The following is a 16857-nucleotide window of genomic DNA, read 5'->3' on the forward strand; positions in this document are numbered from 1 at the left end:
GGTGAAATCTGGCTTCATCCAGGATACCAAAAAGCACTGGTGCACCATAAAACAATAAGAACGCTCTGTACTCGTTTGCCTTCCAGTACTTTAAGTCATGTTCGATGCTTCTTGGAAGCCGGGTTATTTCAAGTGTTGGACGAATCTGTGAAAGTCTTTCGTCAACAGCGTGTACCTGTTTGTTGAAGCTGAAAATCTTAAGAAGTAACTTTTGTACACCAAGAAGAACACCATGCATATAATCGATTGCTATGCCAGTGACAATGTCGAACCGAGGCACAAGAAGAAGCCTGGAAGGTCCTTTTACTCCACACTCTGTGACATTTCGCTTTCCTTCATGCTGTTGCTGGACCACTTTCTTGCAATCTTCAACAACTCTGTCGTTGGTTCTTTTTGGCCTTTTTGGATTATCTTACTGGTAAGAAAATATGTGGGTATGACCTTTTACCACAGAAGCAGTTTCTCCTCGCTGCAAACACTTCCAACACCCATAACTTCCGTTGTACTGTACAGAATTGCAAACAATACTTCTTGCTGGTAAATCCATTGTTCCAGCAATTAGAAATCCTTTGCAAACAAAATCTCCCCTTTCTGGGGATTTGCAGTTTATTCCCTCATTTGCTGATTTCAAAGACGATCTAAAAGGCTTCAAAAATGTTCCAAAAGATGGTTTTTTGTTTCCAACCCATAGTCCTGCAAGAATCATGTTCTCTTTTTTCATCCTGATATTGTATGGCAGTTCATTTATAATTAGAAATAGTGGCCAAATTGAAACTTTACTGCTTTTGAATACAGGGGCTCCATCTGTGTTGAACAGAAATGAAATGTTGTCAGGTGAATTCAAAGGTCCATTTCCATCACAGTAAGATCTATACAAACGTCCATCATGTATATCCTTATAATACTTGTCCTCTGTCCTCCGTGAAAAGCGTTCCTGCAAAAAGCGTTCCTGCAAACTATGATAAAATTGGTCTTGAGACATGAAAGATTGAATCTGGCCATCCAGTGGGACTTCCAGAAAGTATCCAGAAGAATTTGTTTTACCACATCTACCATTAGGACACTGATTACTTTCATTCATAGAGTTGTATGTCAAACAATCTAAGCAGTAAAATTGTTTCACAAGAGGATTTCTTAGATTCTTGTAATAGTTCTTGAATGAATACAAAGTAGTAGACAGATTGTGTCCATTGGGTAAAATAAAAGCAATGATTTTCAACAGGATTTCAATACCTTCTCCTGTAATACCCTGGGTAGTTATATATATTGCTAATAACAACATAAATGCACCAACTGTTATTCTGGCTTCTGGAAATAGTGGTGCATTGTCAATGCTGTCTTGATCTGTTAACTCATCTTCTGTCTCTAAGGTATCAATCTCATCAGCATTCTCAACAGTATCAAAATATATATCATCATTGCCATCTAAGTTGTCAACATCATCGTCTGCATCACTTAAGTCTTGGACATAGTCATTCAAAATTGAATCTAGTTCAGATGGCATGTCAACTTCATCAATTCTTTGTAGGTCTGGCATGCTTGCATTTTCATATTGGTTAGTATGGCCTATAGGATTGTGCAATCATCATGGATTTGTTTCTCTGAAGATTTTAGCGTGTCATCCTGATCCACATGTCCTAATCTGTCATTAGCTGCCTGGAAATAAAAGAACAAAGTCATGAAAAGGCTATAAGTTAAAAAGGCAAAAACATGATCAAACTGCATATTGAAATCATATTAGTTATAAACTCTAAATAAACAAAGGCTGATTTTTTTCTGATATCTACATTGAAAGCATAGTCAACTCTAGATTTATCTGTAATTATCTAGATATGAGAAACATGCGCAGAGTTCCGAGATTTATTATCTTTTTTAAACATTGGCAGGTCTTTTCAACTGTATTTCGAAAAATAATGGGTCCAAATATGTTAAATATATAAGTATTTCCAGAAATTCTAAGAGTCCCATCAAATTCTATATTCATGTATGAGACCATGGACTCATGCAGCAGAAGTGGCATGTGTTCATATCAATATCAAAATAGTCGATCCCACATGTATTATTGGAATTGTTATATTGTGTATAATTAATAACTCCGGTTGAGCAGTTTCCGTTTTCAGCAGTAATTCACGACTTTGGAAATGTCTGAATAGTGAATAATAAAATCCAAAAACGTCATAACACAAAATTCTGGTAAACTGCAAGCTGTTTACGATAAACAATCAGTATTATACAGTTATCCGACGGTAGCAGAAGTCCCAACCCTTCACTTACATGTACTTTAGGCGAGTTGCGGTAGTGAAATATTCCGAGTAAATGTGAAATATCCTTAGCACATCCTTTTTTCTCGTAGAATTGTGATAAGCACATGGTATGAGAGGTGTGTTTTATCAAGACTGCAGTAACGCAGTCGGTTTCAGCGTTACATCTGAAGGAAAACACGATCGTACAGAAATCCGGAAGTTTATGAATACTGTATAATTTACAAAACAGTGGTTTCCGGAAAATATTACATTCCAAGCTTTTATGAATGACATTTTTTTCATAAAATAAAACACATAAATAAAATGAATAAAAAATGATAAAATGAAGAGTGTGAAATAGATTGGACTTACATCCAGAGGGTGATGACTTGGTGTGCTTGAATGCGACGATACTGCTGGCTTTCGTATAACTGCTTTGGGCTGATCTACAAAATCGTCAACGATAGTGTCCGTAAATTTTCTTCCGTATGGCCCTCTTCTTATTTTTTTCTTGCAACCAGTTTCTTTATTTTCTGTCATGTTTACGCGATATGGTGCCAATCTCCGAGATTTGACCCCCACCACGGGTCTGGGAGTGTCAGCCGCAGTACTCTGAAGTAAGAGGCCACCTACGGGTTCACAGAGACAACGTTGCTTTATGGCCATAATATTAAAATTATAATATCGAACTCTGGGTCATAAAATAAACATGTTCCTTGCGTAATTAAGAAATCGTTATAATGTTCTTAAAATAATTGTATGCGTATGGGCATATATTTATATCACGATATAACAGCCCCTCCTGTGAACCTTCCCGCCTAAATTTGATCTCCCGCTCAAAGACTCTGGCCTTCCCGTTGTTTCAGAAGCAGCACCAGGTAGTAAGAGGCCATCTACGGATTATCAGTGAAACAGAGAGCATGAAATTTCTGTGCATTTTCGACTTAATGGAATAATGCGTTTCTCGGACAAAGACTAAATTATTCCTGGTGTTACCGAAAATATTTTCATACTACAGTATCAATTAATTAATTAACTCACGAGTATTTGAAATGAAATGATTTACCCCATACAGCCCCACCTGCGGACCCCCCCGCCCCCTCCGGTCAATCTGACCTTTACTGCTTGAATTGAAATACGTATACTAGTATCATATTTCGGTGTCTTAGGACTGTGAGAGCGAACTGTTTAAATCGAACATAGTGGACACATTGTACATCATTCTTAACTCTACGTCAAGAACTGGAATAACTTTGAGATGGCGAAGAAATTGTTTGTGTGTATCTATTTCTACGAGGATGCAACTCCATCTGTGGTGGATAGCGTTGACCCGAAGGTTACTTTTCACTCCGATGTATCGGTCAAAAACAAGGCAGACATGTTCTGGGGAAAGAAGATGTATAAAGGCGTTATCGTGAAAGTGAGCGGTAAGTTGAATTCTCATATTTTACGGGATAACATATTGTGTGTATCGTTACTTTGTTGTAGGCTATACAATACGTATTGATATCGTTGTTTGTAAAAGACACTTCATACAATAATTCTGACTTCAAAAATGAAGTTGTTGTGAAAAATGGTAATTTGAATAATAAACTATCTTGCCAATAAACACGGACATATATATGTTCGGGCAACACATCGCATTTACCGTTTCACGGCTTCAGTATCGGGTATTAAAATACAGTTTAGAGGTATTTTCAAAACAAAAGTCAGTTTTGATTGCAATGCATGCGAAAACTATATAGTACATATGTGAAACTTATTAAGAAAAAAAAAATGTTCTTAAAGCCAAGATGAAATAGATTTTTTAAACTTATAAGTTATCAATCATATATCTCTCAGGGATACTTTCAGAATGCCATCCCTCCGCCTAAGACTCCACCGACCCAGACATGGACCCCACAAACCCAGACATGGACTCCACAAACCCAGACATGGACCCAACAGGCACAGGCTCAACATCAAAACATCTGGCGTCCAACACCTACATACTCAACCCCTACCAGATCATGGACATATGAGAATGAGTCTCATTACCAGATGGTAAGTCCATATTAGGAAGTAAGTTGGATATAGTAACTGAAGACTTTTATCTCGTATTAGATAGTTCTGATTATGTACATGTGCCATCAAATAGTGGTATACAGATGAAAGACTATAAAGGATGTCTATATTAGTGCCAGATAATATAAAGTAGTAAACAGTAGTTGATAACAAGAGGCCTAATGGGCCTGCATTGCTCACCTGGTATTGATCTCAAACTTGTCACCTTAGAAATGGACTTAAATAAAGCTACGTGTAAAATATCATTATTTATGACTATAAATCATTCAAAAGAACCTGTTGAAAGATTTAAACACATTTGACCTCTGTGACTTAGAAAATTAAACAAGGTCATTACTTGAACAAACTTTAGAGTCCTTAAGTTCATCCCAGCATGCCACTGGCCAAATACCATCACCCTAGGCATCTTGGTTATTCAGAAGAAGTTATTTGAAATAAAAAGTTGATGATGGACACAACACCACGGCATAAGCTCACTTGAGGCCTTCGGGCCAGGTGAGCTAAAAACACAATCGACTATGGGATATAGAGGATATTAAATGGTGTCGTCAGTAATAAGAAATATATTTCACGAGTGTGGCTAATATTTTGATATTTTACACGAGTGCGCAGAATGCGATGTGTTGCGCGAACATATATATGTCCGTGTTTATTGGCAAGATAGTTTATTATTCAAAATATTAGCCACATCAACTTGACTTCAAGGCACCATGAAATTCAGAAAGTAAGTGTAACATTATAAATAATGTTTACTTTGGTATTGTCTTTCGTGCAGTAATATCATGTTGTTCATGAAAAATTTGGAAACTATGTGCTCCATTAAATTTACCTCTAAACATTCTGTTGAAAAAAAATCATATCATTTAAATAAGCAAAAATACAAAATATATATACAGAATGTATCAGAAAGGGACAATATCTTTTCTTTTATAAATCTTACTGAAGAAATGGCGAAGGTGGTTTAGAAAGAAAATTTTAACAAGAGGCCCAATGGGCCTGCATCGCTCACCTGGTATAAAACTCGCACTTGTAACCTTAAAAGTGATCTAAAATCAAGCTACAGTCAAAATATCAGTATTTATGATTAACATTCATTCAAAAGACCCTGTTATTTTTTTTTAAACATTTCACCCATGTGATTGAAAGTCGAACAAAGTCATTATGTTGAACACATTGTATAGCCTTTCATCTCAGGATGCACCTTGCAAAGTATAAACATCCTGGCACCCACGGTTATTCAGAAGAGGTTGTTTAAAGAATTTAAACAAATTTGACCCCTGTGACCTTGAATATAAGTCATTCACTTGAACAAACAAAGTAGTCCTTGATCCCAGCATATGCTACTTACTTAATATCAACATCCTGAGCCTTTTGGTTATTCAGAACAAGTTGTTGAAATATTTTGAACATATTTTGAACATATTTGCTCCTTGTGACCTTGAATATGATTCAAGGTCATACATTTATAGAAACTTGGTAGCTCTTGATCCTAGTATGCTACTGACTAAATATCATCACCCTGGGCATTTTGGTTATTCAGAAGAAGTTGTTTAAAGTTTTTAACATATTTGACCCCTGTGACCTTGAATATGGGTGAAGGTCATTCATTTGAACAAACTTTGTAGCCCTTTATCTCAGCATACTACTGGCCAAATATCATTACCCTGGGCATTTTGGTTATTCTTCAGAAGTTGTTTAAGTTTTTAAACATATTTGACCCCTGTGACCTTGAATATGGGTGAAGGTCATTCATTTGAACAAACTTTGTAGCCCTTTATCTCAGCTAGCTACTGGCCAAGTATCATCACCCTGGCCATTTTGGTTATTCAGAAGAAGTTGTTTAAAGGTTTTTAATACAATTGACCCCTGTGACCTTGAATCTAGCTGAAGGTCATTCATTTGAACAAACTTGGTAGCCCTTCACCAAGCATGCTAATGGCCAAATATCATCTCCTAGGGCACTTTGGTTATTGAGAAGATGTTAAAAGTTTTTGACATATTTGACCCCTGTGACCTTGAAAATAGGTGAAGGTCATTAATTTTAACAAACTTTGTAGCCCTTTATCCAAGTTTGCTTCTGGCCAAATATCGACACCCTAGGCCTTTCGGTTATTAAGAAGAAGTCGTTTAAAGTAAAATATTGACGCCGGGCGGACGGACGGACGACGGACGCCACGCCATGGCATAAGCTCACTTGGCACCTCGTGCCAGGTGAGCTTTTTTGTTTGTTTGATTTTGTTTAACGTCCTATTAACAGCTAAGGTCAGTTAAGGACGGCCTCCCCTGTGTGTAAGATGCATGCGTGTAGTGTATGTGTGTGTATTTTGGGAGGCTGCGATATGTTCGTGTTTGTCTTCTTGTGATAGCGCGGAACTGATGCCGACTTTATAGTGCTACCTCACTGAAACATACTGCCGAAGACACCCAGCAGGACGCCCCACCCGGTCACATTATACTGACAACGGGTGAACCAGTCGTCCCACTCCTAATTTGCTAAAAATCACTCACCCTCTCCATTTATTTGCTTTGAAAATCCATTGGACTAACTTTTCAAATTTGCAAGGCCTAATGAGATTTTATTGGAAGCAGGACAACTCGATTCATGGTGCATCAGTGGAGCCAGAGATTGAGATGGACATTTTGAATGATGCAAGTTCTTTTTAATATCATAAGGAGTATTGATAGAATGCTATGTTATTTCACAATGTCTGGTAATTGTTTTAAGAATACAGAAATTTTGGTTCTTCGTTTGGTGTTTTCCCTCCAAGGCTTTAAAAGTATATGGGTTGTACCAATATGTTGGATTTAAGTTTACTTCAACATGAAGTCTTGTACTGTATGCAATATATTTGTATCAATTGTATATATAATTAGCATAAATTGTTTTTGATTTCTTTCCACCATACAGAATGACTTGAGCCAAAAAATGACTCCTCGGCGATCACCGAGCAAACATGCTGGACAGCTTGCCAATGTGAGACACTTTTTATATTGATATCTAGATGTTATAGAAGAAGTTTTAATTCACATTCTTACTAGCTTCATTTCGATTGTACCAGAAGGATCTATAAATGTTACATATTCAATGGGTCAGTGGTCTTGTTTGTTTGTTTGTTTGATTTTGTTAGACCACTTTTCAGTGGATATACACAGGGGATACACTTTGCATTAAATATCAACTTTTAATGTTTTGGATTCAAGTTAGCAGCCATGGCCTCCGATTGGCTGAAACAGTAACAGATAGAACTTGAAGTTTATATGGCAAAATTGTTGATACTATGTGTCAGACCTACATATAGAGAATAAAGAAATATGTTGCATTTATAAAATATAATTATAGAACAAGGAGTACTGTTATTTTTGGGATTCAATGACGGTATTAACCTCTGATTTTCTGAGACATTAAAAACAAAAATGGTTGAGAGGCAGCAGGTGGGGGCGTATTACTGTTAGCCTGTGGCTAATACACTCCTCGTTTTAATAATCATCAGATATATTTTTTCATTCAGAATACAGCAACTCCAACATCCCCTAGACGATCTCCACAAAAAAAGAGTAGACCAGTCTGATGATGTAAGTATTCTAATATTGTATTTCATTGTGTAATAAAAGATGAACTATCAAAGCATCAGCCAAACCATACTTCAACTTTTAAAATGAGAATTACGTGGACACCTTGCACGAAAATGAGATAATTAAGTAGTGTTTTCCCTGCTTCACTTATAACATCGGTCTTGCAGAGCCCCAAATTGAAGAGATGTTTTTCTTTTACAGATAACTTCTTACATAATATCTGTTTATTTTGGTCTATTTTTCTTATAGAAAACAAAGCTCCTGGAAAAGTACGATGTTTTTGCATCGGCAGACAGCTTAAGAAAAGCATGTGCGTTGTCTGCCAAGGCAGCAAGGCCAGGATATACCCTGGTCATGAAACTCATGCCAATCCTTTTTAGTGAAAAGGAGATGGCTTTGTCTCGGGGCGTGGGTATTCAGCCGCGGAAAGAAGGAGACCTCCGTCCAGTCCTGGACAAACAAAAGACTTCGGCCATAAAAGGTAAATAACTTAAATCGAAGTTAAATAAATCAATTACTTTCAGAAAATTATATGTTCTGGTATATTTTTTTTTTTGCTAAAAATGAAAAGTAAATTTGATAAAACTCATTACTGGTCGAAATACAATTTTGTCACAAAAAGTCATGTTTTGTCCATTCCAGAGTATACAGTGGCATTCTGTAAGAAGAAATGTCTGGCCCTTCCTACAAACCATGACATGAATGGCGCCATATCTGAGAGGATTAGTTACTCCAGGAAACTCGTTAAGAAATCAAACCTAACTGACTGATACTTGAATTATTGAGTTAGAAATTATAAAACATGTAACAAAACTTAAAAAATTAGAGTTTTTATTTTTGTTAAAGGATATATTGTACATTTGTATCTTACAAACATCTGGTCAGGTCTACGATATCTGAAATTTGCAAAGACCATTTTCTATGACATTTCATGAGTTACTATCACACACTGAAGGCTGATCATTTTATAAATAGCTATATGTTAATATGAAGTATTGACAACACTGTTAACTCATGATTGTTTTAAAATTATTCTTAATATGTGGCAATCTGTTTTAAGTTACTATTTGTCCACCTGGATTTATAAATCCGTGTGGGTTTATATCCGTGCGGGTTTTGATTTTAAGCAGTCGGTTTAGTAAAATCTGACTGAACATGGATTTTCTGGTAGACCAATTTTATCCCCAGGCTGATTTTCTATATTTGGGATATCCGCCCGGACTCATTTAAATATTACGTGTCACTTTTCCAGCAGGAATTTAAAATCCGCCTGGATTTTCGAATCCACCTGGATTTTTACAGACACGGAATCCTATTGTCACATGGACATGGATTTTATTAATCCGCATGGATTTTTTTCCTGGCGAATTTTCCATGCGTATTCCGTGTCTACTTTTTCGTAAAGGATATAATGTCAAAATGGGTAAGGTGGGTTAAAAGACAGTCTTTACAGTACAGCAGGCTGCTGCCACTTTCTCACCTTCTTTGGAGCCATCGGTGTAAAGTTGTGTATGAGAAGGGTAATTCGAAATGCATTCCCGAAAGGAGGATTTGTGTTCTTCGGGCATAACACTTGATTTCCCTCGCTCATGTAATGTAAAGTTAAAATCCGGGGTTCGAATGGTCCTTGGAGGAACATCAGATATGTTAAATTCAGCTATGTCCGTCAATTTTATGCTGGGTTCTTGCAGGAAATTCAAAATTTGGATACCAAATGTTGGCAGAAGTTTTTGGTTTTGCGTAAATATGTTTTGGTATTTGGGGTTGAATACTTGGTTGAAAGCAGGATTTTTAGGGTTTGATTTTAATTGAGCTGCAAATTGTAATGAAAGTTTTTTTCTTCTGTCATAATGGGATGGTTCATTTGCTTCCACGTACAGGCTTTTTACAGGTATTGTTCGAAAAGCTCCAAGGGCTAGACGTAGCCCTTGGTTATGGATTGGGTCTAGCATCTGAAGCTACGAACTGCGCGCAAACCCGTATACCATAGAACCATAATCCAGTTTTGTTCGAATAAGTGATCTGTATAGGCGCAAAAGCATTTCCCGATCCGCTCCCCAATCAGTATGAGAAAGGACTCGTATAATGTTTAACGCCTTGGAACACTTATCCTTCAGATACTTTATATGTGGTATGAAAGAGAGTTTCGAATCAAAAATGAGGCCGAGAAATTTAGTCTGTTCAACAACAGGAATTCTAGTGCCATCGAGTGTTAGATTTGGGTCATTGTGTGCTTTTCGTTTTTGACAGAAATGCATGCACACAGTTTTGGATTTAGAGAATTTGAAGCCGTTTTCGTCTGCCCAATTTTGTAGTTTGTTTAAACTCTGTTGAAGTTGTCGTTCTATCGTGTGCATGTTCTTAGATCTGTAACAGATCAAGAAGTCATCCACAAATAACGACCCTTCTGTTGATTGACCAAGACATTTGACTATATCATTTATTTTAAGTCCAAACAGTGTGACTGATAGGATTCCACCCTGTGGGACTCCCATTTCCTGTTTAGACGTTTCAGAAAAAGTTGAACCAACACGGACTTTGAAGTGTCTATCTGATAGGTAATTAGATATAAAATTGGGAAGGTTTCCACGTACGCCAAGGTCGTGAAGATCTTTCATGATGCCATACTGCCATGTAGTATCATAGGCCTTCTCAAGATCGAAGAACACAGCGACAAGGTGTTCTTTCTTGGCGAAAGCCTCTCGAATGAACGTCTCTAATCTGATGAGATGGTCATTTGTCCCTCTTCTATTTCTAAAGCCACTTTGAAGAGGGGATATTATATCGTTGGCCTCAAGAAACCAAACCAGTCTAGTGTTTATCATTCGTTCTAAAGTTTTACATACACAACTAGTCAGAGAGATAGGACGATAGTTGTTTGGGTCAGTAGCATCCTTTCCCGGTTTTGGGATAGGTATAATTGTGGAGTTCTTCCACGAATCGGGAATCTTTCCGGAAGCGTAAACTTGGTTGAATATGTAAAGAAGGCATGTTAGTGAAGAGTCCGGTAAGTGCTTTAGAAATTGATATGGAATATCATCAGGACCTGAAGCAGTGTCCTGTGATTTTCTAAGCGAATCAACAAGTTCTGGTAGGGTAAATTGTTCATTATAACTTTCTTTGTTTGATGATTTGAAATTGAGCCGTTTCTTTTCTCTCTTTTTTTTCAAAGACTGGAATTTTTGGGAGTGGTTTAAAGGGGATGAGTTTTTAGCTATGTTTTTTGCAAATGCATCAGCAATTTCAGTTATAGACGAGAAAATTTTGTTTTTATTAATGAGGTGGGAGGATGTTGCCTTTTTCTTTTTCCCACTTATTTTCCGAATCATATCCCATACTTTTTTTGAGGACGTGTTTGATGATATCTTGGATACATATTCTCTCCAGCTGTTTCTTTTGTCAATTTTAATTGATCGCCGAGCCTTTGCCCGCCAAATTTTAAATTCACTGTAGTTTGAAGCAGTTGGGCAATTGAAGTAGCGTCTTAGAGCAGCTGCCCGATTACTGCGTGTTTTAAAAGATTCTTCAGATAAAAGGAACTTCGTAGGTTTTGGAACGGATTTTGGAATTGTCTTTTGGGCAATAGAAGTGAGTGTTTCAGTAAAAGTTTTGATAGGGTCGTCGAGGTTAGTAAATTTGTCTATGGTTAGTTTTTCAATGCACATGTGATGGAATTGGGCCCAATCTGCTTTGTGCATATTCCATCGAGGTAGAGGATCATCAAGAGGAGTCCCAATATTCTTAAGTCAAGGTCATTCATTTGAACAAACTTGGTACAATATCAGTACCCTGAGCCTTTTGGTTATTGAGCAGTCGTTTGAAGATTGTAGGACATTTGACCTATGTGACCTTGAAAGTGGGTCAATGTCATTCATTTGTACAGACTTGGCAATTCTTCATCCCACATTCTTCATGCTACAGGCCCAATATCAGTACCCTTGGCATTTTGGTTATTGAGGTTAAGTTGCTTGAAGTTTTAAATACATTTGTTTGTTTGTTTATTTGATTTTGTTTAACGTCCTATTAACAGCTATGGTCATTTAAGGACGGCCTCCTCTGTGTGCAAAATGCATGTGTGTGTATTTTGGGAGGCTGCGATATGTTCGTGTTTGTCTCCTTGTGATAGCGCAGAATTGGTGCCGAATTTATAGTGCTACCTCACTGAAACATACTGCCGAAAACACAGCAGGACGCCCCACCCGGTCACATTATACTGACAACGGGCGAACCAGTCGTCCCACTCCTAATTTGCTGAGGGTTAAGCAGGAGTAGAAACTACCATTTTTAAAGTCTTTGGTATGTCTCGGCCCAATCTGATTAAAATCATCGGTTACATGGCTCCGCCTGAATATCTGAATGTGCCGCGGTCAGGGTCACGTTCAGGTGACCTTTATATTTATAAATACTCATTAAATTTTGACCAATCAGAGACCTTCTTTCAAAAGGGCGGTCGAAGTTGTAACAAATATGGCGGACATTAATGAAAGTGAAGCGATTGCGAAAGTTCTGAAGTTATTTGAGATTGATCGTCTGAAACCCGAACAGAAAAAGATACTCGAAGCATTATTAGAGAAGAAAGACTGTATGGCGGTGTTGCCTACTGGATATGGGAAGTCGTTGCCTTTCCAGATGCTTGTCTCCTTGAAACGCGAGATGGGAGACCGAGACAGCAAAATCATCGTTTGTTCACCCTTGGTAGCGTTGATGCGTGATCAGTGTGAGCGGTTGAAGAATATTCCGGGAATCAAGGCAGAATATAAATGTTTGTTAGACTAAATTTACAATTATCCTATCAAAGACATAGATCGTTTCAAATCTTAAACGTAAACGGCCGACGTAAACATGTATCGTCCGTGTACAAGCGGTTGTACATGTATATCAGTCATAAACAGATGACCAAATGGTATTTGAGAATTTTTTGATGAACGTTTTGATGAGATTACCAAACGCAAGTTAAAATTCGTTGTACATTTCTCTGCAATATGCAGTGACCACCGCCCCCCACCCCCTACATGTTCGTAGCTATCATTAAATTGAACATTTATTAAATGTAAATCTTTGCTTAAATTTACATCCAACATCCATATTTTCACTGATTTCATAAACTCCCAAGATGTGTTAATGATGGTATTCGCGGTGTTGTTCAAGCGATTCAATGTATTAAGTACTAGGCCTACATTCCATTCAATTTCACATGGAATGCAGTATAAAGATATTACTCTACAACAGACTACCAATATCATCCGAGGAATGAAGTGATATAATAACAAAAACATTAGTTCATTTAAACCTTATTTTCTGATGAAAAATAGCAGTTTTGATTAATGTTTTTGTTGTGACTTTTTTACTATACAAAATTATTTACATATGATATAATAATGTATTCTACTTCATTTATATACAACAGGCAGAAGTGCAGAGGGAGATCTTAACATAGAAAAAGGACAATTTGACTACCTGTATGCCTCGCCAGAAGCCCTTGTTGGGGACAAGAACTGGAGTTACAAATTGAAGGAATTTTCTGTGTCAACAATTGTAGTTGATGAATTCCACACTATTTCAACCTGGTAAGTTGAAGTTCCAATTTCAATAAGATGTGTTTAATGGCTATATTAACTATGTACAATGCACTATTATAATCATCTCATATATATAAATATCTTTTTCAAAATTCTTGTAATTTTTAAATACATGGATGGATATGAGTGGACAGTTTATGTATGGTCGTAGTTCAAGTGATAGGAAATATGTTACTATTTAATAAAAGCTTTAAATGTGTGACCATTTCACAATTATATACGTATATGTGATACATCACATGTAGTGTGCTAACATGCACAATTAAATTAAATACAAAAGAGCCAGACTTGATCCCTGTGTTCCAAGTTCTTAACAGAAGCTTTTATCAGTAAATTTAAAGCAACATTGCTACCGTTAGTCAACCGGCCCAGTCCCTCTAGATCTATAAATATTCATTTTAACAAATTCAGTCAAGTTAAATGTATTGTTACAGGGGTGAAAACAAGGAAGAAGACAAAAAGGCATTTCGGAAATGGTTTTCGTACATTGGTGAAGTTAGATCTTTGTTTCCGGATGCATCAATGTTGGCTCCGAGTGCTACTTGCACCAAGAAAATTTCTAGGCGAGTGTCCAAAGTGCTACAGATGGATGATGACTTGGTTGAAATTAGAATTTCTCCAAACAAGCCGAACATTAAGTTGGTAGTAAGAAAAATACCAAATACAGTAGAGATGTCTATGGTTTGGATGATAGATGCCCTTTGTGAGGAAACCTTTCCCAGAACAATCGTTTATTGTTCTACTATTAAAGCAACAGCTAACATTTATAGCTATATTGTCACTGAAAAACCTGAAGCTGTCAGCTCAGTGGAAATGTTTCATTCTGAAACGCCCGACGACAAAAAGCAAAAAGTTCTGGAGTCTTTAAAAAATCCTGGCAGTAGTTTGAAACTTTTAGTGGCAACAAGTGCTCTTGGTATGGGTGTTGATTTTGTAAATGTTTACAATGTGATTGTATACGGTGCACCAAAGAGCTTAGTAGATCTCATACAGGAGAAAGGCCGTGTTGGACGTGATGGTAAGGATTCTGTGGCCCTTTTGTTGGTCAATTCTTACCACTTGCGAGATGTCAACACCGAGGTGAAGGACATGTTCAAAACCGAAGAGTGCCGTCGAGTTGCAATGCTGACACCTTTTCTGACAGAGTTGGAGCTAACAGAAATCAGAAAGCAAAAGGGACTTCATTCTTGTTGTGATTTGTGTGCAGTTAGTTGTTCATGTAGTGCATGCACATCTTCCTTCATTGAGAAACTTATTTATTTCATCAGTGCTGATGATGCTGATGACAAGTCTTCAGATGAAGACACAGAATCATCATATACATATGATCCATTTGACTACGAAGATGATTTAGATCTGTCTTTAGTCCCTGATCTGGATTTAAATGTGGAGTGACTATTGCATGAAATTATGTATGTACTTGTATGTATATATATATATATATGTACATGTGTGTGTGTTTTATTTTGGTGTTATGAACTCTGATACACATACATGTGTCAAACTAAAAAACAACAGGGTAATCATATGAGTAGACATTCTTCATTCATCTTGCATTTGCAGCAACACATCTTATTAACAAACCTGATAGATTATTTGTAAAATTCTTCAATTTTAACCCTATTTGTTTTTCTTGACTTGATCAACTTGTTTGACCATAAAGTTTAATTTTATCAAACAAGTTTTAGTTTACAGGCTAGGATTCTAAAAAAGAGGACATGAAATAAAAGTTCAAAATACTGTCTGAAGAAATCTGACTGAAGAACTAATTACATTATCTGACTGAAGAACTAATTACATCATGCATTTAGTCTCTCTTGGACAAAAGTCTGAAATATGAATTATGTCAACACGGCACGAATGTTGTAACATCTTTGAATTGCTGTACATTCAGAGGAGTCTAACAATTATGTCAAAATATACACTGCAATGAATGTGGTAACATCTTTGAATTACTGTACATTCAGGGGGGTCCAATGCAATAGCTTATTTGATCTTCAGTACTGGAATTGTATACAAAATTTGGGATATATCCTGCTATAAATTCAGTCATAACTTATATAACTATTACCTCCAAAAAATTCATAAGCCTGTGAAAATCCTCTATTTTCGAAATAAAGCCTTCCAGTCTTTCAGCAGACGTCCCTCCATTAAGCATTGCCAGTTGAGCAGCCTGAAACCTGCTTCGAAAAGATGCGAGAACACTTTTGCAAACACCAAGGATGGTTCAGGTGGAGAAGAAATGTGGTGGAAAATACACATATATTGGAATACGCAAGATACTACCTCAAATTTCAACAATTTGCTTGTTAACATGGATGGAATCCCTTTGTTTAAATCTTCTGGAACACTATTCTGGCCAATCATATGTAGTTTTAGTAATTGCAGTCCATTTTTGGTAGCCCTGTCCTTAGGAGAGAGCAAGCCAAATTCACTTGATGATTTCTTGCGAGATTTTTGGATGAATATAGGGAACTTAAACAAAACGAATTGGTGTTTGAGGATAAAATATTCTTTGTTGACATAAAAACCTTTGTTTGTGATGCCCCTGCCAGAGCATTTCTAAAATACGTCAAAGGACACACTGCGTATTATGCATGTGAAAGGTGTATAGTTAAAGGCACTTGGAAAAGTAACACTTTTCATGGTGATTTTCCACTTCGATCAGATGAGGTATCTCCTCTTTCAGCATCTGGTATCAAATGTGTAACAGGGTTTTGTTTAAACTACATACCTATTTGTTTTTCTTGACTTGATCAACTTGTTTGACCATAAAGTTTAATTTTATCAAACAAGTTTTAGTTTACAGGCTAGGATTCTAAAAAAGAGGACATGAAATAAAAGTTCAAAATACTGTCTGAAGAAATCTGACATGTTAGTTGATTTATAGGTGTCTACTTATACTGGACTAATTATAACTTAGTGGTTTTATTGTCTGACAACTGGTACACGTGAATGGAACATTATGTGATTCAGTTAAATTACTTGTATATAATGTTATATTGAATAAACAATATTAACTAGTGTTTCAAAAAGCTGAGGATGATATTACTTCAGTCATATATATATATATGAATCATGATAATACCCACGCCAACTACAAATAATGAACTATTCTCACACATCAGTATCCTTCATCTAAATGAATTGTTTTGATCTTATTAAGATAATGTGATTGATCACTTAAATATCCTCGAGATAATCTGTAGCATGCATGATCTATCAATATAATGGAAGCTAGTTGTACTTTAATTTAGTCTTTTATTTTTGACAGAACAAATGCCAAAAATACAACATCCTTAAACACGATAGAGTCTCCTATAAGAGTGCATGTGGGATTGCCTGAAGAACTAATTACATCATGCATTTAGTCTCTCTTGGACAAAAGTCTGAAATAT

At 36.6% G+C, this 16857-nt stretch overlaps 1 protein-coding gene across 1 annotated transcript; it reads left to right on the forward strand.

The window, feature by feature from the left end:
* Window positions 1–12347: 12347 nt before the first annotated feature.
* On the forward strand, window positions 12348–14854 carry LOC110443115 (probable ATP-dependent DNA helicase RecS). Its single transcript, XM_021487117.1, has 3 exons — window positions 12348–12642; window positions 13288–13447; window positions 13894–14854. The coding sequence occupies exons 1-3, from the start codon at window positions 12348–12350 to the stop codon at window positions 14852–14854; spliced, it is 1416 nt and encodes a 471-aa protein (XP_021342792.1).
* The last annotated feature ends 2003 nt before the right edge of the window (window positions 14855–16857 follow it).

The sequence above is a fragment of the Mizuhopecten yessoensis genome, unplaced genomic scaffold, assembly GCF_002113885.1.
Source record: "Mizuhopecten yessoensis strain PY_sf001 unplaced genomic scaffold, ASM211388v2 scaffold716327, whole genome shotgun sequence".
In the NCBI taxonomy this organism is placed as follows: domain Eukaryota; kingdom Metazoa; phylum Mollusca; class Bivalvia; order Pectinida; family Pectinidae; genus Mizuhopecten; species Mizuhopecten yessoensis.